Source organism: Sinocyclocheilus anshuiensis, unplaced genomic scaffold (assembly GCF_001515605.1).
Source record: "Sinocyclocheilus anshuiensis isolate Anshui unplaced genomic scaffold, SAMN03320099.WGS_v1.1 scaffold1286, whole genome shotgun sequence".
In the NCBI taxonomy this organism is placed as follows: Eukaryota; Metazoa; Chordata; class Actinopteri; order Cypriniformes; family Cyprinidae; genus Sinocyclocheilus; species Sinocyclocheilus anshuiensis.
The window spans coordinates 712,518-740,359 of NW_015554223.1; the positions used below are offsets into that span (position 1 = coordinate 712,518).

General features: G+C 37.0%; 3 protein-coding genes across 6 annotated transcripts; all 3 read right to left on the reverse strand.

Annotated features, from left to right (window-relative positions):
* Positions 1–484: 484 nt before the first annotated feature.
* On the reverse strand, positions 485–15,979 carry LOC107671187 (valine--tRNA ligase-like). 3 transcript variants are annotated; one of them, XM_016464073.1, is made up of 32 exons: positions 15,902–15,979; positions 14,880–15,224; positions 14,516–14,653; positions 13,532–13,739; positions 13,213–13,328; positions 13,024–13,099; positions 12,831–12,931; positions 12,108–12,235; positions 11,720–11,884; positions 11,518–11,599; positions 11,240–11,359; positions 10,088–10,196; positions 9,917–10,005; positions 9,721–9,811; positions 9,492–9,616; positions 9,261–9,364; positions 7,570–7,728; positions 7,397–7,487; positions 7,207–7,312; positions 7,015–7,085; positions 6,251–6,376; positions 4,733–4,837; positions 4,565–4,633; positions 4,386–4,464; positions 4,026–4,153; positions 3,747–3,902; positions 3,398–3,616; positions 2,660–2,771; positions 1,519–1,697; positions 1,042–1,191; positions 867–931; positions 485–578 (listed from the first exon to the last, which is right to left on the reverse strand). In XM_016464073.1, exons 2-32 carry the CDS (start codon positions 15,222–15,224, stop codon positions 569–571), a joined length of 3,822 nt encoding a protein of 1,273 aa, XP_016319559.1. In that variant the 5' UTR covers positions 15,902–15,979; the 3' UTR covers positions 485–568. The 3 variants fall into 3 exon arrangements, with proteins under 3 accessions (XP_016319559.1, XP_016319556.1, XP_016319557.1); XM_016464070.1 differs by having other exon boundaries at positions 14,516–14,659; XM_016464071.1 differs by lacking the exon at positions 485–578 and having other exon boundaries at positions 720–931; positions 14,516–14,659.
* On the reverse strand, positions 13,975–22,263 carry LOC107671188 (uncharacterized). Of its 2 annotated transcripts, XR_001632164.1 has the most exons (3): positions 21,717–22,263; positions 17,648–19,831; positions 13,975–13,985 (listed from the first exon to the last, which is right to left on the reverse strand). XR_001632164.1 is itself a non-coding variant. In XM_016464074.1 (2 exons), exons 1-2 carry the CDS (start codon positions 22,011–22,013, stop codon positions 18,536–18,538), a joined length of 1,590 nt encoding a protein of 529 aa, XP_016319560.1. In that variant the 5' UTR covers positions 22,014–22,263; the 3' UTR covers positions 17,578–18,535. The 2 variants fall into 2 exon arrangements, 1 of the variants encoding a protein (XP_016319560.1); XM_016464074.1 differs by lacking the exon at positions 13,975–13,985 and having other exon boundaries at positions 17,578–19,828.
* A 274-nt stretch (positions 22,264–22,537) lies between these two features.
* LOC107671171 (INO80 complex subunit E-like) lies at positions 22,538–27,122 on the reverse strand. The gene is made up of 7 exons (XM_016464044.1): positions 26,688–27,122; positions 26,534–26,604; positions 26,389–26,441; positions 26,232–26,304; positions 24,939–25,056; positions 24,170–24,378; positions 22,538–22,610 (listed from the first exon to the last, which is right to left on the reverse strand). Exons 1-6 carry the CDS (start codon positions 26,766–26,768, stop codon positions 24,172–24,174), a joined length of 603 nt encoding a protein of 200 aa, XP_016319530.1. The 5' UTR covers positions 26,769–27,122; the 3' UTR covers positions 22,538–22,610; positions 24,170–24,171.
* Between the last annotated feature and the right edge of the window lie 720 nt (positions 27,123–27,842).

The window sequence follows — 27,842 nt, forward strand, 5'->3', positions numbered from 1 at the left end:
ATGACCTCTCTTTGTCATAAATTCCTGCAGCTGCTTCAGAGTTGCTGTAGGCCTCTTGGTAGCCTCTCTGACAGTTTCCTCCTGGCTCTTTCATCTAGCGACCTCCTGATCCAGGGAGGGTCTGTGTTGTACCAAATACCTTCCACATCTTAATAACAGATTCACTGCTTCTAGGCATTGATAAAGCCTATGAAAATTTTTTTGTATCCATCTCCTGACTTGTGCCTGTCCACAACTTTATCCTGGAGATCTTTTGATGGGTGCCCATAGTTGATTGTTTGCTTCAGTTGCACTAGCAAGGACTGAAATGCTCCAGGAAAGCTCTTTTCATGCTGAGCTAATCAAAATGACCACAGCAGATCACAGTTGAAAGTCAAATGGCTTTGTGTGCCATTGAGAAGGTGATTAGCTACACCTGATTGAGTTTACAAGTCATTTTTAGGAAGGGGTGATCCTTTTTCCAACTCAGTGATTCTGATTTTTAATCATGTTGGTGTTATATCTTTCACTTGGATGATAAGTTGCACTGGGTAAATAGAGCTGGATAAAACAAAAACTGTGTCCGTCTTCATTTCAGGCTGCAAAGCAACAAAATGTGATTATTTTAAAGGGGTGTGATTCATTTCTATACCCACTGTATAAACATTTGTATTTATATATAGTGAGTTATAAAGCTTAGTGACTTTATAATACAATTAAACAAAAGACAAAATTCATAATTTTACATCTAAGGTTGATGTTTATTAAAGCTTCATTTCAAGCTTCACATTATTGTTCAGTAGGCAGGACTGACAAACATTAGACAGAGAGAACAAAACAAATCGGAATGGAAAAATTCATAAATGACAAAAAAAACGAGTTGTTACATCATCTTTCTGAAGTTCTTGATGGCTTCCTTCACTTTCTGCAGTTCTGTTTCATTCTGCCTCAGCTGGAAAGAAAATAAAATTGTTGCACTTTTCTTCCAAGACAAGCAACTGCAGAAAACTGTCATTTAAGACCATTTTCTCAGACAAATTGCTTCCCCTCCATCCTACTCACCTTCTCAGCATCTGCCTCCTGCACTTTAACAGGAACTTTCTCCATGTAGTCGTTCTTGGCCATCTTTTCCTTCATCTTTTCCATCTGTTTCTCCAGCTCCCCTTTCTTTGCTGTCAGTTTAGTGACCTCCTTTTCCAAATCAATCAAACCCTGATTTGCAGAAAAGGATTTAGAAACCAGCATGTTTACCGACACAGAAAGCTCATTACACTCATTAAAATGTGATGCTGTAGGAGGGGGAAATGAATTCTTGACACAAAGCCAAACCAGATGATTGGGTGCTGAGAATGTGTTGATGTTATTTTTAGAGAATCATATTTAAATTAACTTTATCTCCCCATTTCCGGTTGATTAAATGAATGAATGTATTTGGCAGCTGTGGTGGGGATTATAACAACCAGAATAAATCTCCTTCAGGTGTATTAGTGCAAGTGAAGATGCTTTTGTCATGAAACAACATTCTCGAAGACTGTTTACCTTTAGCATGAGGTGAACAGTGCATTTATCTGAGGCGATGGCCACCGCACAGCCTTGTGGGATAGTGCTGTCACCCCCTACCACTGGGTAAATAGCCTGAGAGTAAGACAGTGTCTGGATCTGAAGACTGTATGTCTGGACCAGAGCAGCAGTATCAGAGTCTATGCACTGTAGATAACCTGATACAGAGAGATAAAACAACAGTGAGTTACACACGTGTCTGCTAATAAAAATATAATACACAAATACTGTGAGGTTCTCATATGTTAATACCATATAAGGTCAGTAGGTTGTGTGTAAACCTCAGCATGTGTGTGTGTTGTGTGGGTAATATTGAAATTAGGGATGCACCAACTTTTGCCTCTTGTTATTCTGTAATTAAACTCATGAACTGCACAACTGTTCTGCAACACATTTATGCAACACATTATACTAAAATACATTTTAATATTATACATTTAATTTTATATATTTTATGATATTACTATGATCACTATTTTTTTATCTGTTTTTTTTTTGCAAAAAAATATGTTTATTCAGCAAGTATGCATTAATTTAATCAAAAGTGACAGCAAATACTGTCACTTTTTAAAAAACAGCTAAATCTTTTTCAAATAAATGCTGTTATTTAAACTTTCAATTCATCAAAGAATCCTACAAAAATGTTTTCAACAAAAAGATATTAAGCAGGACAACTGCATAAGAATAAATTATATTTTAAAATACATTAAAATAGAAAACAGTTTTTTTTTTCCAATTGGAATAATATTTCACAATATTTTAGCTTTATTTAAAAAAAAATCCTACTGACGCCAAACTTTTGAACAGTAGTGTACATGGCCAATAATAAAATACTACACTATTTCTTCTTAATAAACTAAAAAAAAAAAAAATCTATTTTAAACAATCCAATATTGACTAATAAAAAAAACAACTGAATATCAGATAACAACTAACAAATATTGCACTCATTTTTATGACCATCCAGCACTGCATTTGAATCAGTCACATCAGACCGATTCCCACTCTGTTTGAAATGGTCCATATAAGTACAAATATTGACCTAGGCCTTGAATCAGTGCATCCCTGCTGAATCTAGTCAGTTTGAGATGAGTGTGCAGTGTACTGTGTGATGTCTCACAGTCAGCGCGGGTCTTGGTCAGGTTGTAATCGGCCCGGAGTGATCGGATGGTTCTGACCACTGACATGACAAACTCCATCTGACGGTCGACGTCCTCGCTGTGCCAACAGAACTACAAACAAACAAAACACACCATTTACACCAGAAACCACCACAGAATGCATTTCGTTCAGACAGCTTCCTCTCTCTGCTCTATATTTCATTTAAATTTTTAAAGTGTAAAAAAAGTTTCAAAGTGTATTTTTATTCCAGTCACCTTCACATTCCACTACATTCCCCTTAATGAATGATGAAAAATTATCCAGGATAAAACTCTCAAAAGAACTCATAATGGGACATCAAAGACTATATTGTGATTAATAAACTGTTTTTTGTTTTTGTTTGTTTTTTTCATTTTGGCTGGATCTACAATTCAATTCAATTTTGCCCCCCCAGACAATTCTTGTTATTGGATTCAGGTCTTCATCAGCAAGTAGAGCACTTGGGAAGATCTGACAGCCTTGCATACGCACACAGTATGTGTGGGCGACATCATGAACGCATCACTATCATGACTTTTTACTAACTGAATACTCAAATCCACCAGAAATTTCATTGGCTGAGGTAAATCACAAGGATTTCCTGCCAACAGCATGATGTGACCACCTGTGACATTCTTTATCAGAATAGAGTAACATTTTTACCAGCCTAGATACTAGAAAACACTGCCATTACCCTTGACCTCTGACCACTGCTCACCTCTGATGTTTCTGGATAAGGTGTGACACAGATGCTGGGAGGGCTGTCCTGAGCATGTCTTCTTGGCAACCGCTGGAAGAGCTCCTCAGTAACAAAAGGCATGAGGGGAGACAAGAGGCGGAGTCCCACCTCCAAACAGGTGTAGAGAGTCTGTCTGCAGATGTCCGCCTGCTTTTGTCCCTCTGAGTCTGTCCTGCTCAACACCGGCTTCACACTCTCCTACAACAGCAGAAAAAAAAAAACTCGAAAAAAAACTTGTACTCCCCAAAAATGATTACAAATAAATGTGTACAAAAAAGAAAAAATTAAATATACAAATGAAGAGGCCAAAAGCAGATGTATTCATTACCAGATAGACATCGCAGAGCTCGTACAGCCAGAAATTGTAGATGGCAGTGGTGACTGTCGGAAAATCGTAGGCCTGAAATCCGCTATCACACAGGGCTACTGCTGCGCTCAGTCGGGACAGAATCCAGCGATCAGACACACTTTCACTGCCACACAGCTGAGAGACACAGAATCATATACACACAATACACCACAGAGTAGAAGTTAGCAAGTACTGAACATAACATGTCCTGACACATCCTCCATCTATCTTTCACTTCCTCCTGTCCATCTCTCTTACCTGAGCTTTCACCCAGGGCACAAACCCCTCTCCCAGAGTCCTCATGGCGAACTTCACTGCATTCCACAGTTTGTTACAGAAATGCCTGTATCCCAGAATCCTGTTCACATCCAGATTAATGTCTCGGCCTGGGAGAAATAAACAAAAAGCACAAAATAATACTTTATGTAACCATGTACCTTATTATATATTGAACCAATCTTAAAGGAGCTTCAATGCTGTATTTGCAAAGTACACTAATAAATTCATAATATTTGTACTATTTGTGTACTACAATAATATTGTGTAAACTACTATTGTGTACTAGTGTAACGGACAGGTCAATGTAGTTATGCTTTTGATTATTTTTTTATTTTTTACCTTGACTGGTGTAAGCGCAAAGAGCAAATCTGAGCGCATCAGTCCCGCATTCTGGAATTCCACTGGGATAGTCGGATTTCTACAGAGCGAACACAAACAGAATGTCATAGAGAAGCATAGCAGCAGATAAAGGTACAGTAACAAAAGATTTCAAGGAATCTCAAGAAACTGGGTCATACCTGTCCCTGTTTGGCCTTCTCAATCTCCAGAGGGTCTAGATTGCTTTCCATCAGCAGAGCATAAAGACCCTACACATACACACACACACAAATCTCAAATTCATTTTGTGCAATGACACCTTATGTAGCCATGTTGTGTTGATGGAAGAGCTGTTGTTGTTTAGTTACCTCCAGTGAAATGCCAGTGATGACGTCCAGAGGGTCGATGACGTTACCTAGAGACTTGCTCATTTTCCTTCCATGGGCATCCCGTACCACTGCATGCAGGTACACCTGAACAAACACATCAGATTTACTCACTACGTTACGAAACACAAGTTAGTCTAGCTTTGATTGCAGTGACACAGCTTGATACATCTGAGAACAAGTTCAGCAGTCTGTTAGACACTACTTTTAAACTCTGTAGCTCTACGAGCTCCAAAAATAAAATGTATAATATAGAAAAAATACACACACACAGGGTATATGCAGGATTTTTAAGCTCAAATGTAAGACTTTAAGACCCTTTTAAAGACCTGCACAAATAAAATTAATACCATATGTGCGGGGTAGGGCAATGTCTATGGTAACATATTAAACATTAAAAATGACTGTAAAAAGCATGATTTATGGTTTAGATACAGGTTTTCACAAAAACAAAAAGTTTTATAAAATGATAAACTTCACATTTCAGCCTTTAAACCATTTTTAAGAAAATGGACGAGTCAAAAGTATCAATTATTATATTAATTTAAACAACTATTATCAATTATTATATTAAATAACAAATATATTTTACTGTCTTAATTGTTTAGATTTTTATAATGCATTATCTTGTTGTTGATCCACCAGTTCACATTTACAACTCTGCATGTTTGCAGCATAAAAACATGGGTTGATTTTCACATTGGTCTGAACTAAAACAGCAGACGGGCTTACTGAAAATGCAAATTATTTTTCTGTCAGCAGATGGCGCTTATGGAACGGCAGAAATATAGCAGTTTTCCCATTAACTGCAGTACACAAATCAGCAGAACAACATAAACTACACAAGCCAACTCGATAAACATAATGGCACAGGATAGAAGATTTGTGTGTTTATGCTTAAATATACTAATAAAACTGGTTTTATTAGTATATTTAAGCATAAACACACATCGCTAGACAGGTAGTGAACACATCTTGTTAACATTTATAATTAATATTCAGCTGAAATGTTGTAAGGACCTGTCAATGTGTTTAAAGAGAATAAAAAATAATATCAAAAAGAAATGCCTGCCTGTTGTTGATTAAATCCAGCGGTGACATTCTACAATGTTGTCCATTGACGTTGTACGTACATAGTCTTGTCGCCAGAGTTATCACTGTCCCAATGTGCAGTGAGCCAGGGTAATTACCAGTGACCGGATTCGTGTACACGATATACTGATTCACAAGCTCAGGAGCTAGGGAGCTGATTGAGACGCACCCTTTGAAAAGTGCAGCGCTCATATTATTCAATGTAATCATAACCTTTTGAAGTTTAATCGTCACATTAAGCCATATCGCAATTCTTGTCTTTCCGTCCCCAAATTTAAGACCTCCTAAAATAATAATTAAGAATTTCTTGTACCATTTAAAACTTTTTATGACCTTAAATTTGATACAACTAAATATAAGACTGCTTAAGGACCCACAGGTACCCTGCACACACATCAACACACCCACCTCTTTGAAAGGTAGATTTCCAGTGAGTTTGAGGCCCATCATGACCATACGAGCCACCCAGAAGAACAGAATATCATGGCCCGTCTCTAACAGTGTGCCTGGGTAGAAGACTCTCAGATCCTCTGACTAACACACAGAAATTGCTAAATTACACAATCAGTGCAGGTATAATATAATGCTTATGTAATCAAAATATATCATTAGAAATATATATATTCACATTGCAGTGCAGTGGTTGCATAAAAAAGGAAAAAATCAATTAAAAATAAAAATATATTTTAAAAATATATCATATTTTAAAATTGTAAAATTAAATTAAATGTAACATTTAGAAAAACAATAAAATCAATTACATATTATTTTAGCACGTTTTAGCACATTAATTTAATTAATTAGTTACAGAAAAATAATGTGATTAAAATATGTTAACACAATTAACACACCCGCCCCGCCCCACCCCAGACCTGCATGTCATTTTACATTTCATACAGTTGACTGTTGACAAACATGATGCAGGGCAACAACTTTCTGCGTGATGTAGCTTATAATGCAGTTATATGCCCCTTAAGATATTGGGGCAAAAAAATGCCCCTGTATAAGTTTTTGTCTCATATTTATATCATATGATAAGGGATATCACACGACCTAGGCCAACACATTTAGACTGAGTTTAGCCTAAATACTGCCACTACAGTCTTACATGCTGCCCGCGACGTGTGTGTGTGTGTGTGTGTGTGTGTGTGTGTGCTGTATTAATATCTGACCTCATTGGGCCAGCCAAAGATGGAGAAGGGGAAGATCCCTGAGGAGAACCAAGTGTCCAACACATCCTCATCTGAAACACAAACAGACAGAAAGATGCTTTATTGACGCCAGAGGGTAAATACTGACATAAGTAAAACAGGAGGATAAAATGACTCGGTTGTAATGAGAGCATATGTATGTAAGACTCGTACCCTGGCGCAGATAAATTTTGTCTGCGGTGACATTGAAGCGTTTGGCAGCTTTTTCTCTGGCTTCCTCCTGTGATCTGCCGCTGACCCAATAATGTCCGTCCACATCCTAAACACAGACAACAACATCTTAATTCCCACCATCTGCGTGTATCCAGCGCACATACTGCATGCTGCATTTGGCTCCGCTCACCTCGCCTGGTTTGACTGACGGATCATTCACAGTCACAAAGTACGCTGGTATCCTGTGACCCCACCACAACTGCCGTGAGATGCACCAGTCCCTGAAACTCAAAAAGCATCACCACACGCAGAAAAAAACAGTAACTCCAGCAGAGAACAGCTGAGCTGAGATAGACGGGTCACCTGATGTTATCCATCCAGTTGAACCAGGTTTTGAGGTGGTGGTCAGGGATGATCTTGAGCTCTCCATTTCTGACGACATCTGCGGCCTGCTTTCCCATCTCTCTGCAGTCCACGTACCACTGAGGCTTCAGCAGAGGCTCCACTATGTCCTTAGAACGGCTGAGAAACACACATACACATACTGAAAACCCTTATACATGTTAATATAACAGCTGAAATGAAAATAATGGTCTATTCCAAGATTAGATGGCATTTCTACATAAATTATGAATAAGCTGCAATACATTATTCATAAATTATAACTTATGAATTTGTAATAATTATAGTATGGGTTGAATTTTTATGTAGTTTTGTTTATGGTCTACAGATGAAAGATGTCGGGCAACCCGTCCATGTTGGCATCTGCATGATTTCGCTAGCTTCTATCAGGTGACAGACTTGTCTGCACATCCAATCAAAATATGGTATTTTGGTGCTAATTCATCTGTTTATTTCACTAAACTAAACAATTACACACAATCGTTCAAAAGTTTGGGGTCAATAAGATTGTTTGAAAAAAATGTATACTTTTTTTTCAGCAAGGATGCATTAACCCAATCAAACGTGACAATAAAGACATTTATAAGGTTACAAAACAATTCTATTTTAAATAATGTTGATCTTTTGAACTTCCCAAAAAATATTAAGCAGCACAACTGTTTCTAAAATTGATAATAATGTTTTTTGAGCACTACATCAGCATATTAGAATGATTTCTGAAGGATCATGTGACAATGAAAACTAGAGTAATGACTGCTGAAAATTAGCTGTCATCACAGGAATAAAATACATTTTACAATATATTAAAATATAAAGCAATTATTTTAAATTGTAATATTTCACTATATTGCTGTTTTTAATCTTACTGACCCCAAACTTTTGAACAGTAGCATGTTTTGCTTTTAAAAATAATAATAAAAAAAAATCCTGTGTATAACATTTTGGTTAGAGAACAATTTTAATTAAACGGCATATTTTACATAAGTTTACACGACATAAGTTTACACTAGGAAATTTCACAAGGATTACTGTTCTCTGGTGAGGTGTAATTTGTTGCTGAATGACAGCCTTAACAATGCACTTTTTAAAAGTTTTTAAAAATGTATTATTTCTTCCTCTTAAAAAAATTATTAAATAATAATATTTTTAATGGTTTTTTCATTGTTCATCTCTTTGTTATTCCACCAGCAGGCACTTGCATATGTTTTATTATAAATAATTGCAAATAAAGATTTGCAAGCTATATGAATTTTCATTTATGTTTCCATTGGCTGTACTGTATCCTACACACCTGTCCATGACCATCTAGGTGCATGTGGGGAGTTAAGTAAATCATTTTTGCTTTCAGCATTGATTTTTTTACTTCTGTCCACAATCTTATCAGACCAGATGATCCACTAGTTCAGGGGTTCTCAAACCTCTCCATGAAGTACCCCCAGCACTGCACGTTTTGTATGTCTCCCTATATCTGACACACCCACTTCAGGTCTTGCAGTCTCCACTAATGAGCTGATGAGTTCAATCAGGTGTGATAGATGAGGGAGACATACAAAATGTGCAGGGCTGGGGGTACTCCAGGACAGGTTTGAGAACCACTGCACTAGTTGAAAGCTGCTGAATATTAAGGAGTTGAGTGTGAGTTAGTGTCTAACCTGCAGACGGGCACCACCATAGGATTGTCTTTGACCTCCTTAAACTGACCTAAGTCTTTCAGAGCCTGGAGCACAGCTTTCCTTGCCTCAAAGCGCTTCATTCCCTAAAACACCAGAGAAAAGCAGATTATTCAAAGAACAATCGATCAGTTTACCATCATGTCTGTGGCAAGATTCAAATACCTGGTTTAAATAGGGTAAAATATAGTATCACAGTATGTGTGTGCCTACCAGAAATGGAGGAGGAACATTGATGAGGAGGCCATTTTCATCTAGGATGTTGATGAAGGGCAGTTTGTGTCTCTCTCCCACCTCATAATCATTATGATCATGAGCAGGAGTGATCTTCACAGCACCTGTACAACGACACTGCACTGTAAACTGGACACGGACCCAGAAGACACCAGGTTGAAAGACAATCTCAGAGAAAATAAGTTTCTGTCCTTGAAACATGTATTACCTGTTCCAAAGCTCATATCAACAAAGTCATCAAACACGATGGGCATCTTTCTGTCACAGAATGGGTGAACGACCATCTTTCCTTTAAGATGCTGGACAGAAAAGAGGTTTTCAGTGAATTTAACTCGAACATTTAACTCAGAAAAACAGAGTTTTGAGAAGGAACTCTTCTCAAAGGAAAATGAAAATTGTGTCACCTGATATCTGGAGTCATTAGGGTGGACGGCAACAGCTGTGTCTCCGAGCATGGTTTCAATACGTGTGGTGGCCACTACCACCTCCTCATCTGCAGGACAACATTTAATTTTAAAAATGTCCGTATATCTCGTCAGCGCATCTAACCTCATTTCTCCAGACTCCACTCTCACCTGATCCTTCGACCTTGTAAGAGAAGGACACCAGCACTCCAAACTCAACCTTCTCATTATAACCTGGCACAGGAAGAAGAGCTCGCCCTGTCAGCTCCTTTTTATCAACCTGGAACGCAAAACTCATCACGTGACCTCAGTACAAAGAGTCTTGGTGACTGTTAGTGAAGATGTCACTTCAGTCATCAGCCACTTTCCCACATAAACTTAAACTGTTGTAAAAACGGATGCATACCATTTTCAACTTACAGCTACAACCAGGGACGCGGGAAGTAGGGGTGCTGAGGAGGCTGCAGCACCCCCTGTTTTCACATGGTTGCAAATGCAACGGCAAGTTTGTTCATTTAAATTTATTCAGTTTTAGCATTTAATAATTTATTTGTAATGATCTGTGAAATGTAAATTGTAAGTGGGCTATAACAAACCCATGTTTATCTTTATAAACATGATTAATTTTACTTGTGATGTTTTCGGGATGATTAGCCTAATCCTCATGAACACGTGACGTGACGCTGGTGCATGGTATCAGACATGAACTATACAGAATGCAAACAAGATTAACTTTAATACAAGGAGATAATGGCGCAAAAGCGAATTTCAGATTTTTTTAAATGCCCATCCCAGCAAAAACTTTCCAAAATAGGCATCCAACACCAGCCCCAGCACGAGCACCGACGTAAGTGAACCAGCTCCAGCACGAGCACGGAGACAAGTAAGTCTAGCGGACCCAGCCCAACCCCCGAGATTGATCAGCTACTATCGATCATTTCAAAAATGTGATATGCAGTCAAATTTCCCAGTGTGTATGCCACTTAAACGAGTGTTCATATCGACGCACTTGTAGTGCTTTGTGGAGTTGTCAAATGAGGTGAATTCAGCTTTGCCATCGCAGGAATACATTACATTTTAAAACACATTAAAATAGAATACTTCACAATACAGTTTTTAAACAGAAAGACTGTTTTTACTGTATTTGTGTGAGCATAAGAGACTGCTTTCAAAAACATGAAAGAAAAGAAAAAAAAAAAACTTTCAGACCCAAAACTTCTGAATGTTAGTGGCAGTGGAATAGCTTTCCCATTCATTTATCATAGACGGGAGTGAGTGACATTGAGACATCAGAGATATGAACATGAGCGGATATGAACGTACTTCTATGTCAGAGATGGCAGAGTTGAGGGTGCAGGACCAGTTGACGAGTCTCTTGCTCCTGTAGATCACACCCTCCTCATGCATACGTATAAACGCCTCCTGGACCGCAAATGACAGTTTCTGCAAGCAGAGGGTATTACACATGATTACAGACTAGCCATCATTAAATAGTTACACTTTAATGCTTAGTAATGCAAAGCTTGTTAACAAAAACCAGAATGGGGTTGTTTTATGAAATCTTTACTAAGGCACGTTTGGGTTTTGTGCATTGTACTCACATCATCCATGGTAAAACAAGCTCTGTCCCAGTCCAGAGAAGAGCCCAGCTTCTTCAGCTGGTGATAGATGCGATCTCCCTTTCTGTTCGACACCGAAAGGAAGAGAAATTTGTTCATATAATTGGAGCTAAATTAATTATTTAATGATCTAATGGAATGATCCATCTCCATTCCAGAATTCTCCTCAGCCTCTCGCACTCACTCGTTCTTCCACTTCCAGACCTCCTGGATGAAGTTCTCTCTTCCGAGATCATGTCTGCTCATCTTTCGCTCTTTCATCAGTTTCTTCTCCACCACAACCTGTGTGGCGATACCAGCGTGATCACAGCCGGGATTCCACAGTGTGGTCTCTCCTCTCATCCTGTGCCTGCATCATCACACCAAAGCAAACCCATTTCACACATCATTACTTTAGACGCATGATGTCAAAGCTCACTCCTCAACTGTAATTTATCATATTGGGCTTATCTGAAGTGAATTTACTTTGTTATGCTTTATTTAGTAATAATATGCCTGTCTATTTTATGATTACTGTATAAAGTTAACATTATGGCTTATAACTAATATTTATAAGAATTATGACTGGTTACCATCTTGTCAGGCAATCCTGAATAGCATTGGTCAAGGCGTGACCAAGTTGGAGGGATCCTGTTACATTAGGTGGAGGAATACACATCATGAACACTCCACATGGGTTTGGCTCACTTACATTCTTCCTCTGGAAGCAGAAATATCATTTTAAAAAATTGACACTATCATTCAAAAGTTTGGCGTCGGTAAGATTTTTTAAAATGTTTTTCAAATAAGTCTCTTACGCTCACCAAGGCTGTGTTTATTTGCTCAAAAAGTACAGTAATATTATGAAATATTATTGCTATTTAAAAGAACAGTTTTCTATTTGAATATATTTTAAATTTATTCCTGTGATGGCAAAGCTTAATTTTCAGCATCATTACACCAGTCTTCGGTGTCACATGATCCTCCAGAAATCATTCTAATGTGCTTATTCCTTCTTATTATTATTCATGATGAAAAAGGTAATTATTTTTTTGTGGAAACCATGATACATTTTTCCAGTATTCCTTGATGAACAGAAAGTTCAAAAGAACAGCATATATTTTAAACAGAAATCTTTTGCTTTTATAAACAGTATAATGTCTTTACTGTCACTTTTGATCAATTTTAATCTTTCCTTGCTGAATAAAAATACTATTTTTTTTAATCACTCTAAATGACCCCAAACTTTTGAATGATAAGTGTACCTACAGTGTATCAGGATGAACCAAATACTTTTGATTATTTTTATGTCATACCCCATATTCAGGCTTGAAGAATCCCTGTTTCTCCCACCAGGAGTACCAGGACGCTTCCACAAACTGAGGACTGTAAGAATCAGGCAGAGGACTCAAGACATCTGAAACACATGAAGGGAGACACATAAATGACTAGACGGGTGCATTACAAATCTGAAAAATACAATTACTGCTAATGGAAGCAAAAGCATACCTTTTTTCTCTCCAGGTGGCGTGGGGATGTTGTAGGTGACCACACCCAGTTCCTTCTTCTCAGGTTTGGCCTTTTTCTGTTGGAGGAGACAGAAGTTGCAACAATACATTATGGCAAGTTCAGCTGTCTGTCTCTCTCTCTTTGTGTCAGTGTTAATAAGATAATAAGATGCTGGGATCATCACTCGACCTCAGTCTGAGGCTGCATCTTCTTCTTCTCTTCCATCTCTTTCTTCTGCTGAAACTTTTCCATCTTTTCTCGCTTCTTGGCCTCTTTCTTTAGCTGAGCCTCCGTTTTAGGAGGACCTGAGAATAATAAATCAAACAAAATCATTCAGCGGTAACATAGACAACTCCTAAAAGTCATACAGACTGTGATAAGAATAAAATCACTCTGAAGTTACAAGAAAATATGAGCTGATGTTTCAATCTGCTAGATTATAATGGTCGTAAAATACACACAAAACACTATTCCTGAATACCATTCTTCAAAACACACACATTCTTACCGTTAGCAGGTGCGCCGAGTGGTGTAGCCGCTTCAGAAGCAGCAGTTGCTGTGGCATTGACAGCAGGGCTAGGTTTGGGTGTCACAGGCACCATTTTCTCACACAGTGAGATTTTACCCAACACCTTCAGGAACTGTGGCTGGTTCACACAGGTATTAAACCATCTGGTCACATTCACCAATGACTTCCTGTCCACAGGCTCCAATGCCTTCAAATGAAACAAACATACTAATAATGAGGAACCAATCAATCAATCAATCATTCTTTGACACCAATTACAACAAATTAAATATAATTTTAAAACCTGTATAATTGTAGAACTAAAACTACTAAATTTATACTGTTTTCTATTTATACTATTTTTGATTAATCAAAATAAAGCTAAAATAAACAAAATGTAAATATTACACGAAAAACCTACATCTAAAACCTTTAGAAAATTAGAAATGTTGGCCTTGGCAACTAACTGAAATAAATAATTTTAAACTTAAGTACTAAAATTGCAAAAACCTAAATAAAAATTAATTAAAGCCATAAAGAAACATATATATAAACAAATAAAGAAATATATATACAAAACCACATAACCAATTAACTAAAACAGACATTTTAACAACCTTATTCAAAATATTTATAAATAATATGTAGGTATTATAAAAGGTAAAATAATACTAAAATAACATTAATCAGTATGATTTTCTTCTATTAAGATGAAAAATGTCTAGGTGTTTTTTGCCCATACAGTGGAAGTCAATGGCATGCAACATTGCTTCAGGACTCCACAGACTTTCATTGTACGACCAAAACAGGTCAAACATTTTTCAAAATGTCTTCTTTGTTTCACAGAAGAAAGAAATACATACAGGTAGGTTTGGAATGATGACAGAATCTAAATGGGAATCTTTTGGGTGAACTAAACTTTTAATAATACAATCTGTTAATATAAAAGAGTTAAAGTGGTCAGGCGTACAGATGTGTACTCACATATTTGAATGGCAGGAGTGCTGCCACAGCAACAGCCATATCTGCCAAAGTCACAGCCTCTCCTACGAGGAACGTCTGCGGTGCTAGAGTCTCATCTAGAACTTTGAGAACACGCAGCAGCTCTGCTCTGGAACTCTGCTGAAGCTAAAATAAAAGATCAATTGATATTATCAAATGTAATAATAAAAAATAGTGCATCATCTCTTTTTATTTAATAAAATAAAAAGGTCTAAGAACGAGGTGTTGTGTACTGGCAATGTGCCTTTTGTTGGCTATCAAGCACCACATGACGCACACTGACAATCAGAGCATCAGGTGATAATGCATTATGATCATATATGGGCCCTTACAGACAAATATATACCTTCTTATCAACCCCCATGATCCCCAGCAGAGGGAATGTCACAGCACAGGCCACCGGCGTCAGCTCGTTCTCAGCAAAGCTCAGCCATTGCCAAACCTGACTTTCCCGTTTCTTCTCGCTGCCTGTCCGGTTGCCCGCTGCTGCCAGGTACCAGCTCACAGCATTAGCACCGGTGAGCACGGTGCCCCCTGCGCCAGCTAAGACCAGCGCAGGGCGAGATCTGGCCACCTCAGCCGGAGGGTCCTCATGAACAATTCGTGGAGGAGATCGACAGAATTCAGCAGCGATCAAGGGCAACAAACTCCTGAAGTCATCAGGGTGGGAAGAGATGTATAGAGTGTCCATCTGACAGAGAGATATGAGAGCCATGTCTATTAATAACTTCTTTTTTTTTTCAGAAAATAAACATTTTGTAAAACTCTCTTAAAATGAATTATAAATTGTATTTAATTTCTACAGTTTTGTGTACGTGACTGTTATATTAATGACTGTTCGACCACAGAGCTTTAACACGGACATGAAAGCAAAAGTATGATTATGTCAATATTCTTTGTCAGTTAACAAAACCTTTAAGATATTAATATTTACAACTATTTGATATCACACTTTTCTGCTTTCCTTATACATTTAATTTTGTGATCTGAGCCTCGTCATGCTGCAAATGACAAATAAACTGTACTTGACTATATAACATTGTCAGATCATATGTACAATATGATCTCACTAAATTAAGATTCCTTAAGTAATTTTATTCATTTTAAAATCGCAATAAACTCTTTTACTAAATAACCTTTTTTATATTTTTATTATAATGTAATGTTTCAATAATAGCTTTAGTATTTTGACGTAAAAATAGACCGGCTAATTGGCTAAACGCATGATCTGTTCATTGCAGCAGAGCTATGACTGCAAAAGTCAAGAAATTACATGTAAGACATACACAGATTGTATTGTATTGATCAGCATAAATACGGCAGTCTCTGTATTTATTTAAGTCTTATTGACTATCATTAGTAACTCACCTATAGGCAGCAGTGGGGAAACGTCAGCCTAAACCCAGCATGCAGAGAATCCAATGCTTCGTCAGCGCTGCCGTAAAGTGATGTAACTGGTCGCAAAGCGCATCCGTCTGACGCAATAAATGTGTAACCGCCTAAAGTCTCCGATAGAGGCGCTATTAGCTACAATTACACTCAACGTCATGATGTAAGGCGCTGGAAATGAGAACCGATAGGCAGCGTACAAATGAAATAATGGAAAGATTGCTTATCTTTTTTTTTAATGTTGCCAGTTAAGAACATTATTATTTTTTTAATATAGAGATAAAAGTATTGACAACAATTGAAACTTTATTATTTTGACGAGCAAATGTAATGTTCACAAATTTCATTTCATAAGCCTTCTAGGGTCCAGGGACCCCAAGGGAGTGCTAGGTTTAGAGAAAGTTTAGAGAAACAGTGTTAAAAAAGTTACAAATAAATAAATGATAAAAAATAAGATTAAAATAAACAAATTAGTAAATAAAAAATAAATAAAAACAGGTTAAAATAGCCTAAATGAGTAAATAATTCAAAAAGTAAATAAATAAATACATCTAACAGTACAGTAGCCTACTGTAATGAGTAGGGAAAAATAATAATGTAACTTAATGGAAACTAAATATAATTTTTTTTCCAAGTAATATTTTAGATATTTATAATCAGTGTTGGGGAAAGTTACTTTTAAAAGTAGTGCATTAGAATATTGCGTTACTTCCTAAAAAAGTAACTAATTACATTACTTGGTTACTTTTTATTGAAAGTAATGTGTTACGTTACTTTTGCGTTACTTTTTAAATCTGGGCTGGGCTTGCTTGCTTGCTTTGAATATAAAAAGTTATATTTTTGGCAAATGTAAAAGCCCTTTCACACCAAAAGCCTCAGGCTGAAGGAAATGTCAATTGACGTCTGTACAGTAGAACACAGAAGAAGAAAGTTCAACACTCTTCAGCAATAAAAAAAAGAAGAAATGTTAGTTTATCTTGTGTAATTTTTGCTTATTTGTATGGTTGAATTGGATCACTGAAGGTCAGCAGCAAATTGGTTAATAAAATGGGATTACATACATAAAGGATATTTGTATTATTTAACATATTTAATTAAAGTAACTCAGATATTTTCTTATAAATTAAAACGTTACTTTACTAGTTACTTGAAAAAGTAATCTGATTGCGTAACTCACGTTACCTGTAATGCGTTACCCACAACACTGTTTATAATAATATAAATTTCGCAGCATTGGGGTCTTGCAAGAATTTAGGTACCTTTTAAATTTTAGGATGGGAGTCTCTCACACAAGTATCATATTTGGAGATCCATGAAAACTCCTCACAAGAATGGGAAAAATTGGCTATAGTTAAATATTAAGAACTTGTATGGTGCAATATATTTGTATGTTATACATACATTTTTATTTTAAACCACTTAATAAAGGATTCACTTTATAATCATGTTTTATTCACATAAATGACTCGTCATATTAAAAGATTACAGCCAGGTGCTGTTCTAATAATAAGAGATGGTACATTAAAAATGTTTTCCTCAACTTTGCACCTTTCTGCGCAGTTTATAGTGTTATTCAGAAGACTTACGTTGATTACCTTGATGAAGGTCTTGTGCTATAGATTAGACTATAAATGACAGGGAGCATGACTCACAGAGAAGAGGTTTTATTGCAGCATATAAACCATGACACAGCAAGGTCTTTGTATGTCAGATGAAACGACCAACATTTCACAACAATTACATAATCTTTCTGACACTTAAAACATAAACATTTCTCAGCACCTTGAAAGAGTTGCAAATCACCCTGCACCTTCCTTTTTTAAAAACATTAGGAGGTTTATGTAGGTATTTTAAGGCAGAAAGTAAAACAGAGGTTTAATGATTCATAACCACATGCCATATGGTTAATATTCAGTGCGCAGTCTGACACTACAGAGGTCAGGTTCCGGAAGTAAAAATCCTATTCAGTATCTCCATAGGGGGATTGATTTTAACAATAACTTGTACATTTTTAAAGACAGACCTACTGTGAGCTACAAGATTGTTAATCAATATCGTATATGCTTTTGCTGAAGCCATTAGTCCACATTATTTCTACTTAATTTTTAAAGGATCAATTCCAACAGTGGAATTCATGGTGAAAAACTACATTATGATTCTGCAGAGAAATCTCCACCATTCAGATAATTGAACCAAGCAAATTGCACCAATTGGCTGCCCACCTCCATGAAACACTGCGAATGACATAATTTGTACATATATGCATATATCCCCACCTCCATGAAACACTGCGAATGACATAATTTGTACAAATATGCATATATCGCAATAAATGTAAAATATATGTTAAGTACACAGTCTTGTACCTTTTAGTCAGATTTTCAAATACTTTTTCTTTAAATCAAAGTTTGTAATGTTATGATTCACCTCATAGATAGTTGGTTTGGTTTTATGGCTTATAACTCTTTAACAAAGACTTCTCTATGGGAAAATATAGGAAAAATACTCCCGGAACCAAGGTCGCTGAAAAAAGTGGGCGGGGACTTATGCACTCTATTTGGGGTGTAATATGCAAATAAGATATCTAACACAAGCATATACACACATTTAAGTCTATTCACCGACCACTTCAGATTTCAGCAATTCAAGGGTTTGCAATTCAGATGACTCCCCTGAGCTCCCTCCAAAAGCTTCCTGGACATTGGATATTGTATTATCCACTACTCCACCGATGATGGATGCCACAATTTTGAGCAGCTGGCCCACCCCCCTTCCACTTCTCCAGGTAAGTTTGCCAACCCCACTTCCCACTGTTGACACCTGGTGGCCCATTTCCGAGGATACGGCACATAGGTAATCTACCGTCTGATCCCAGACTGACCCGAGAGTAATCCTGATGATCCTAAAACCATTCCCCACTGTTCCTGTCATGATCCCCAAGGAATCCAATGCCAGAGTGCCCATCCCTATAAATCCCTCCTGGAACGCCATGAACAGGCTGCCAGCTAACGGACTGAGGCAGGAGTAAGTCGTGCACACACTTGTTTCTCCTGTCTGGTACAAGGTGTTCAACACACATGAAATGCCAGAAGACACTCCTGAGCCCAAGTTGTTGACCAAAGTGTAGCTGTCACCAGGCACCGAGGCCAGAACAGCCAGATCTTCCTGAAGAATGTAGGTTAGCTGGAAGGGAAGGTTAATGGCTCTGTTTACGATCGGGGAGAAAGGGGCGTAAAGGAGAGAGACGGTGGAAGACAAAACATAGAGGAGGACAGACTCTGATCTCTCCGTCTCATTGGTGCTCTCCTGAATGTCCATGTCTGAGCTCAAAGAAGATATGTAGCTTGGAGCTTCACCATTAACATGCTCCGAAATCACTATCTCTATTCCTGATTCTGATGTCTCTGCTTCCTGAGAGTTGTGTTCGCCAATGTGTTCTTCACTTTGCACATCAGAGTTGGGTGTTTTGATGCCATTCAGTTGCTTTTTCAAGAGCGATGCAAGTTCCTCTTCACTCTGATGTGCTACTTCACCACAACCTCCTGAAAACAGGCCTGTAACTCCTATTAGCTCCTCCAAAGCCTTAATGCTGAGCACCTTCACGTCCCCATCCTTCACTAGCCCAACACTGAAACTACCATCTCCATCTGATGCAGCACAGCACACTGCTGACCACAACAGTTTCCCCCTGCACTCATTAAACCCACCCACACCAATCTGCACATACATTTCTCCGCTTGTCTTTGAACACATTGGTATGACGGAGCTCCGTATAAACTCTGCTGTCAGGGCATCCCATTTCAGAAGAGGGTAGTTGTGATGGGGTGATGGGGTCTCATCTGTGGTTCCTCTGTAAAGAGCTGGGATGGCCACAGGGGAGTCGTCATTGAGCTCTTCTTTGGCATCCTGCCGATAGGGTAAAAATGACAGGTACGATTAATTATTTAATTGCAAAAGTATACACTAAAATGCATTTCTCCACAATACAAATGGACAAAAATGCACAATATTTTACATTGTTCAAGGATTGTTCACCCAAAAATGAAAATTCTAACTTCATTTACAGTGCTCACCTTCATGGCATTCCAAACCTATATGATTTTCTTCTACAGAATGTAAAATAATATATTTTAAAGAATGTTGGGGTCCAAACAACAATGGACCCCACTGATCCTTCACTACATGGACCAAAAAAAACAAAAAATTAAATATCTTCTTTTTTTTGTTCCCCAGATAAAAAGATGTAGTTTTGGAATGACATGAGGGTGAGTAAATAATGACAGAATGTTCTCTTTACACAAACAATTTGAAATTGGGAGTTTTTTTTTTTTTTTTGATAGAGACAAATGAGATTTTGAGGTGTGACTGAATGAAACAACCTGTTCTGAGTCAGTTTCATGAATAGCCTTGTTAAAAAAAAAAAAAGAGGCAGTCAGATTGTCTTAATGGGTTTGTTAGCATTCTGTATAACATCAATCTGTAAGAGTGGCCATAGTAAAGAAAATAAAAATCTTCCAAGAAAAATTTGAAATGTAATCTATATATTGATGCTAGATGCTGGGGAGCTGCACCACATGGCATTTTACTACCAGAATTAACCTCGTCTTGTCATAAAAAGGTCCAATTATCTGGTATTTTAGGAGACTTATTGGCCTTGACACACAGGGTCTCCAGGTATGCTCTCTATGATGTAATTTCCTGTTTGTTTTCTGCATGTTGGTTGCAGAACAACTGATTTTGCAGACATGTTTTCCAAATTGTAGTAAGAAATGAAGCAATTTTGTAAAAATATTTTAAAAATGCAATTTTATTAGACATTTATTCTATGTAAATATGTATATATTTAGATATAAAAAAATTTTTTTTAAATGCAGTTCGTTCAAGCAGTGGAATACAACACTTCTATGATGAGTGTGTTTTTAATCTGTATATTAAAAAGGAAACCAAACAAATTGATAATAATAAATAAATAAACAAACAATGTTCTTAAAAACTTTTAAAGTACAAATTAAAAACATGCTTATCACAGGTGTATTTGAGTCGGTGTCAGTGTATGAATTGCATTTTTAAAGGGGTCATATGATGCGATTTCAAGTTTTCCTTTCTCTTTGGAGTGTTACAAGCTGTTTGTGAATAGATAAGATCCCTAAAGTTGCAAAGACTAAAGTCTCAAAACCAAAGAGATATTCTTTATCAAAGTTAAGACTCTGCCACACCCCCCTAAAACGGCTCGTTCTAACACGCCCCCACATATCTACCTCACTATGTGGAAATATTTGCATAATGCGCCTAAATGTGCACGCAAAGAAAGAAGGCGTGGTTTCAGTAACCGCAGTTAAATAATGATATTTAAAAAAGCATCATATGACCCCTTTAATGTTTTTGAATAAATTAATAGAAATGACAAAAATAAGAACCATGATATTGATCCTACTAAAAATTATCCATGAAATGGTAAGATGTTTCTCTTCCACTTCACTTTACAGCCTTGTACACTTGCATATCAGCAGAAAATTTTATGAATGTTGTTTAGCAAGACTCTGCGGTCAAAAATTCAGACATCTATAACCTGTACTTACACTTATTCAGTACAATAGCTCTGCCCATAAGATAACAGCCAACACTTCATCACAACAATGCATTTTTAGCAAACATATATGCTCAAATCTTCCTCTGAAGTAGGGCTGGACGATATGGCCAAAATTTATATCACGATATATTTCTTAATTTCGGTCGATACGATAGTCTATACAAGCTCCAAGACAGTGACTAAGGGAGAGATAAACTGTCTCACCGTGCTCTGCTCTTCTCTGCCCCATCCATTATTCAAGCTGAAGTGAAGGGCTGTATAGACGGTGGTTTGGCAGTTGGTGTTATAGAGCGATGCAAAAGGCCGTCCGGTCAGATGTCTGTGACACCTCTGATCCAAACCCAGCTCAGACAATAAGTGTGGAGGTGTGCCTCTGAAAAAACACTCTTGACACTGGAAGAAACCTGGATCAAGATCTGTGTGTGTACTTGCCTGGACCACAACACCATTAAACAGCACTGCAGAAATGAACACAGCAAGTCTGGGCAGAGCAAACAGCATGGCTGAAACCCTCAGTACAACGAAGCAGAGACTGCAGCTAACAGTGCTGAACTAGCAGCTCTCTCTCTCTCCCCTCTCTCTTCGGCTATGCAGAATGAGTCTGAGCACAATCTCACCTTCTTCATCCCTCCCCCTTTCACTCTCTCACTCTCTTTCATCCATCCCTCCCTTTCCAAATCACACTTTCTGACTACACCTCATTTTAGTATTGCTATAATGCACACAAACCAGTGCACACACCTCTCACACGCCTTAAAGACTACCTGTGTGTCAGCATTCCCCCACATCAACACTACAGCATGCCATTTTTGCAGCTAAAGTCATTTTTACGGCCAAAATATCATTCTGACACTGTCTACATGCCAAACAGAAGAAAAATGTTCAGTCATAAATATGAAATTTCACAAATCAGAGGTGGTGTATGAAAACAGGTGCTAGTGTATCGACTCAAAAACTACTCAACAAAGAAAGTACAGACAGAAACACAGGAGAACATTTTAAATATTTAATCAAAATAAAAAAAATCAGAGGACATTAAAAATACATTAAACAAAAATGATTTTGAAAAAATATTTTGCTTGCAGTTTCATTTAGCACCTGTGTGAAGAAAGAAAGAGATTTTAATTGCATTAATTTAATATCTTTTATTAGAGGCATAAATAATCCTGGTAATAAACTGTTAGAGGTACTGTCATGTCTAGTTTTTGTTCAGATGGTGTGTGTGCCTGTTTAATAATCCCACAGAAACTTGCCTGGGCTAGTGTTGATGTGCTCCTGGGTAAAATGGGTGTGGCTCTCTCAATCTCAGTGTGTTTTTCTCTCTTTGTCCAGAGAGAACCCCCCCCCATTGTCTAAATGTTGTCGTGCAACTATGCAACTATACATTTAAGGCACACTTAAAGGTAATACACTGCAGCTCAGCAGTCTTTAAAAAGAATAAGCCTATCCAGTATCCACGATGAGTCAGGAGTTTTTTTTTTGTAACTCAGTCTGTTATACAACTAAACGCCAACTTAACACAGATCCAATTTTCTTAATGACGAATCACAAAATACCTTTTACTTGGTCAATCTCCAATTTCCCACACAGGATAAATGGAGTACCTGCCTATCTGGAAGGATCTGAATGATCTAATAATGTGTTTATGCAAGGTGTGCAAAACAGGTTCACAAAACAGGGCCTCAACAATAACAAACATTTCTGGTTGTCCTGCCAACACTTTCACCAGCCCCACCACAAATAAAATGATCAATTATTATTATTATTATTAATTATTATTATATTTGCTAGAAAAAAATTTCATATAAAACTATATTTTTTAAATATTTTCACTAAATGTTAAGCATTCTTTTAAATTTTTCCCCACTCTTTTTTCTCTATTATTTATTAACTCAATAAATCCATAAACACTCTTTTCCTAGAAAGCAATGAAGCAAAACATCTGTAGTTTTCAACATTCATACCAAAACAAAAGTCATTTTGCCACATATACACTACTGTTCAAAAGTTTAGGGTAAGATTGTTTTACTTAAAAGAAATGAATACTTTGACTGACCAAGGATGTATTCAATTGATTAAAAATGACAGTGAAGACTTTTACATTGTTACAAAAGATTTCTATTTCAAATAAATAATTTATTTTGAACTTTCTATTCATCAAAGAATCCTGAATAAAAAAATGTATCATGGTTTCCACAAAAACGGACAAAAAAACACTGGCAATTAAAAGAAAAATGTTTCTTGAGCAGCAAATCGGCATATTAGAATGATTTCTGAAGGATCATGTGACACTGAAGACAGTAATGATGCTGAAAATTCAGCTTTGGCATCACAAAAATAAGATATATTTTAAAAATATATATAAAAATAGAAGACAGTTATATTAATATTTTCATAATATTTCTGTTTTTCTGTTATTTTGATAAAATAAATGCAGGACTGGTGACCGCAAGAGGCTTTTTTTCAAAAACAATCTTTTTTCAAAAAAATCTTATCGACTTCAAACTTTTGAATAATAATAATAGTGTATGTTAACCAGCTAGATAACATTATCTTGTCATTCTTATTGTTGAGCTCTGGAAAAGCAACTTGTGTGTATTTTGGATTAAATTAAAGCTCCTGCTAAATGCTCACAGCAGCCTGTGTTTGTCTATTACCTTCACTCATTGGGTATGTCAATAACCAGCTCTGCCTCATCACCCTCTCCTCTCTCCTCCTCTCCTCGATCACTCTCTCCTTCACTCTCTCCCTCCTCCTCGGCTGCATCCTCACTCAGCATCTGCTGTGGGACCCAGCTGAATGGCCCACTCACACCCCCAGCTGCACCACTGCCTGCAGGGTAACTGGATGTGAGTGGGCCAACCACCTGAATAAGAGGGAGAAGCAGAGAAATGTTTGTTTTTAGACTGCAAATCAAAAGCATATGTAACTAAAACGCATAAATAGAAATGTGTTAATGTAACTGTAAGATTATTACAAGACATGACAAACAGTGGAGCAATAAAAGCCACATGAATCTAGGCCACTGCGTTTCTGTCGTTAACCTCTCTGTCCCTCTCTCACCTTCCCTGAACAGTCTTTCCTGTGTTTGGCCAGTTTTGTTTTTCTCTCTTTCTTCACTCGCTCAGCAGAGGGAGCCAAATACTAAGGAGGGAAGGGTAACTGCTCACCCAGAATCACACACACACACACAAGGCCACCAAAGAGTAACAATCATTCCCACAAACACACCCAGAGTACCCAGAGTGATGTGTGTGAAGTCCATGTAAACCAGGTGAGGTGATACAAAGACAAAAAGAGAGAAAAAAAATGAATAAAATGACAAATTAACAGGTGACAAAAACAATGTGACTAACTGAAAAACATGAGTGCAGTATGTGTACAGTATGAGACATGGGAGCGCACATGGAGGTGTGATGTACTCACAGTGTTGAGGTACTGTGCCGGAGCACATGACTGGAGAGGAACCGCACCAGAGCGAGACAGGAATGAGAGATGAGGAGATGAGGACGAAGGGACGGGAGGAACCCCAGGACTCCTCCTTCTAAAAAAAAAAAAAAAACAATAGATTTATTGAAGACACAGAGCTATAAAAGTTAAAAAAAAAAAACACGGCAAAAGCAGAGGTGATGTATGCAAAGCACATGTTTGCTTGACAAAACTTGGAAAAGAGCAAAACAGAAAAGTTGCCACACCTGTCTCAAATGTGATTTCATCTAGCCACAAACAAAATTTCAAACAAATTTTATTTGAGTATGTTTATTTAGTTAACCTAAGATATGTGCCTCACAAACTCTACATCAATTTTCTTTTTTTCTTAATTGCATTTAGCATTCATAATTTATTCAAAGCTATTCAAAAGTGCATTATCTGTCACTGCCTATAAGTTTCTATGTTCTATGAAGTCTTGTGCATATACAATTTTGTGCTTTCTCAAATCTTTTCCAATCGGATGGTTATTTCTTTTAAGCAGCGTGTAACTGGCAAATTTTACATTTTTAAGCTTAATGGATGATTGAAAGGTAAATACACACATTAGAGTTTGCACTACAAATGCAATGCAGTCTTATGTAATTCTGACCATGGCAAAATTCAAAAGGCACACATGCATTAAAATGTTTATTCAACAACCCATTAAAGGTCTCTATACTACTGTAGGTCGGTATGACTTTTTAAAAATGTTTTTTTTATGTTTAATAAAGACATCTCTTATGCTCACCAAGGATGCATTTATTTGATCAAAAATACAGTAAAACAGCAATATTGTAAAATATTATTACGATTTCAAATAAATGATTTCCATTTTAATGTATTTTAAAATGTAATGTATTCCTGTGATGCAAAGCTGAATTTTCAGCAGACATTACTCCAGTCTTCAGTGTCACATGATCCTTCAGAAATCATTCTAATATGCTGATTTGGTGCTCAAGAAACATCATCTTATTATTATCAATGTTGAAAACTGCGTAGTATTTTTTTGTGAAAGCTATGACAATTTTGTCAGGATGTTTTGGTGAATAGAAAATTCAAAAGATCAGTATTTAAAAAAAGAATAATAATGTAAGTCTTTACTGTAACTTTTGATCAATTTAATGCATCCTTGTAAAATAAAAGCATTAATCTTTCAGAGCCTAAAATTTTGAATAGTAATTTATACAGTTCAATAAGGTAAAATTGGTCAAATCCCCCCAAAACAAGATTCACTTGCTGCAAACTCACTTCTTCCCTGCTTCACTGTCTCTCTCCCTGGCTCCTTCTCCATCGCTGTCTGAGGAAACGGTTGCATCAGAGTCTGGAAACAAAAACACTCACAGCTCACAAAATTCCTTGCAGATCCCTAGAGGTTTGTAGACAAGCATTTTCATTAGAGACCTACCAGACGACTCTTCATCCACCCTTTCATACTGCAACAGTCTGTCCAACAGAAAACTGACACAAACAGAAGTGTTTAATTCTGATGCATGTAGGTCAAACAAGGGTGAAGCATTTGATAACTGTGCTAATACGATTACAGGTTCTACCTTTTGTCTCTAGAAACTTTTAATAGTTTCCTCTGAGCTCTTCTCAGCTCCTCCTGAAAACACTCTTGCTCCTGAACAGAGAAATGAAGACAGAGGGTAACAATCTAAAATGACAAATAAAAAAAAAAAGAACATTGACGAAAAAGATACTCACATATACCAGAAACTTTAATTTGCGTTTGATATTTTTGTATTTTCTCTTGTAATCCACCTCTACTTCAGCTTGCCCGTTCATTTCTAAGGCTTAAACGAAGATATACCGTCGTTTTCAAGTTTATATGGGTTCGACACCGAAACTGTACTGTTGTCCTCCAAATGTTAATGTCTATGTTTGTCCAGGAAGATTTAAGAGACTGAAATAGATTTTTAAAACGAATGCTCCTCTGCTAGCCATGCTAAAGCTGCATATTCAGCAAGCTAAAGAATGAACAAATTATGTATTTGTAAAGTATAACAAACAAGTTAAACTCCACAAATTAGATAATGATAATGTAATAAACTATACTATGTCAAACAAAATTACAGGACATTTAACAATGACAAGAAACACAGAATCTCACGCATGTCAGGTACTGTGCTTGAACCGCGATGTGCTCTTTGTTTACTTCCGCTTTCAACGTATTTCGTACAGGAAACGGTTTTTGCAGTCATTAGTCAATCTCTCACTAGAAAATTTATTTCTAAACAAATGCTGATTTCAAAGTTCACCATATTGCGTGAGTATCCTTGAGTTGTTTGGTTCTTTCTCGACAATCCTTTGTTAGAGCACATCCCCATAAAAATAACAACAAAATATAAAATTCAGTTCACATTAATAAATGCATTAAAATGAATTATATACACGTAATAAATGTAATTAAAACTAAACAAAAATTTAATTATTTCACTGTAGCCAAACCAGGGGCCAACTCCTAAACTCTCCAAAGCATGTAGTTTGTTTTACTAAAGTTTTTGGGTGTCACAATTACTCAGTGTGTAGCAAAGCGTAGTGGCTCTATCTGTGTGTGTAGGGGGTGGAGAGAGAGAGAGAGAGTGAGTGAGAGAGAGGGAAAGAGAGAGAGAGAGAGAGAGAGATGCCCAATATCATTAAGTTCTAAACTACAATTTTGAAGTGTCTTGTAAGTGCACTGTATGTGCTGCATGTGACTGTGCATTAAAATGATGGCACTCTCCCTTTTACTGAATCTGCATCCCAGCAGTCAGACACTCAGGGCAGGTCCATAAATAATACATTGCCTTGGTTGAGCAGTTTTCAGAGAGAGAGAGAGAGAGAGAGAGAGAGAGAGAGAGAGAGAGAGAGAGAGAGAGA

What these genes read in the sequence shown, in the direction of transcription:
- LOC107671187 (XM_016464070.1), bottom strand. Translation starts at nt 15,224, where the DNA reads ATGGACACTCTATACATCTCTTCCCACCCTGATGACTTCAGGAGTTTG. An exon ending in AGATGCAGCCTCAGACTGAG is followed by an intron (nt 13,100 to 13,212) that starts GTCGAGTGATGA and finishes CTCCTCCAACAG; the next exon opens with AAAAAGGCCAAACCTGAGAA. An exon ending in TGATATGAGCTTTGGAACAG is followed by an intron (nt 9,617 to 9,720) that starts GTAATACATGTT and finishes GTCGTTGTACAG; the next exon opens with GTGCTGTGAAGATCACTCCT.
- LOC107671188 (XM_016464074.1), bottom strand. Translation starts at nt 22,013, where the DNA reads ATGCTGTTTGCTCTGCCCAGACTTGCTGTGTTCATTTCTGCAGTGCTG. An exon ending in GCAGAGAAGAGCAGAGCACG is followed by an intron (nt 19,829 to 21,716) that starts GTGAGACAGTTT and finishes CCCTATCGGCAG; the next exon opens with GATGCCAAAGAAGAGCTCAA.
- LOC107671171 (XM_016464044.1), bottom strand. Translation starts at nt 26,768, where the DNA reads ATGAACGGGCAAGCTGAAGTAGAGGTGGATTACAAGAGAAAATACAAA. An exon ending in AATTAAAGTTTCTGGTATAT is followed by an intron (nt 26,605 to 26,687) that starts GTGAGTATCTTT and finishes TTCTCTGTTCAG; the next exon opens with GAGCAAGAGTGTTTTCAGGA. An exon ending in GACAGTGAAGCAGGGAAGAA is followed by an intron (nt 25,057 to 26,231) that starts GTGAGTTTGCAG and finishes TTTTTTTTTTAG; the next exon opens with AAGGAGGAGTCCTGGGGTTC.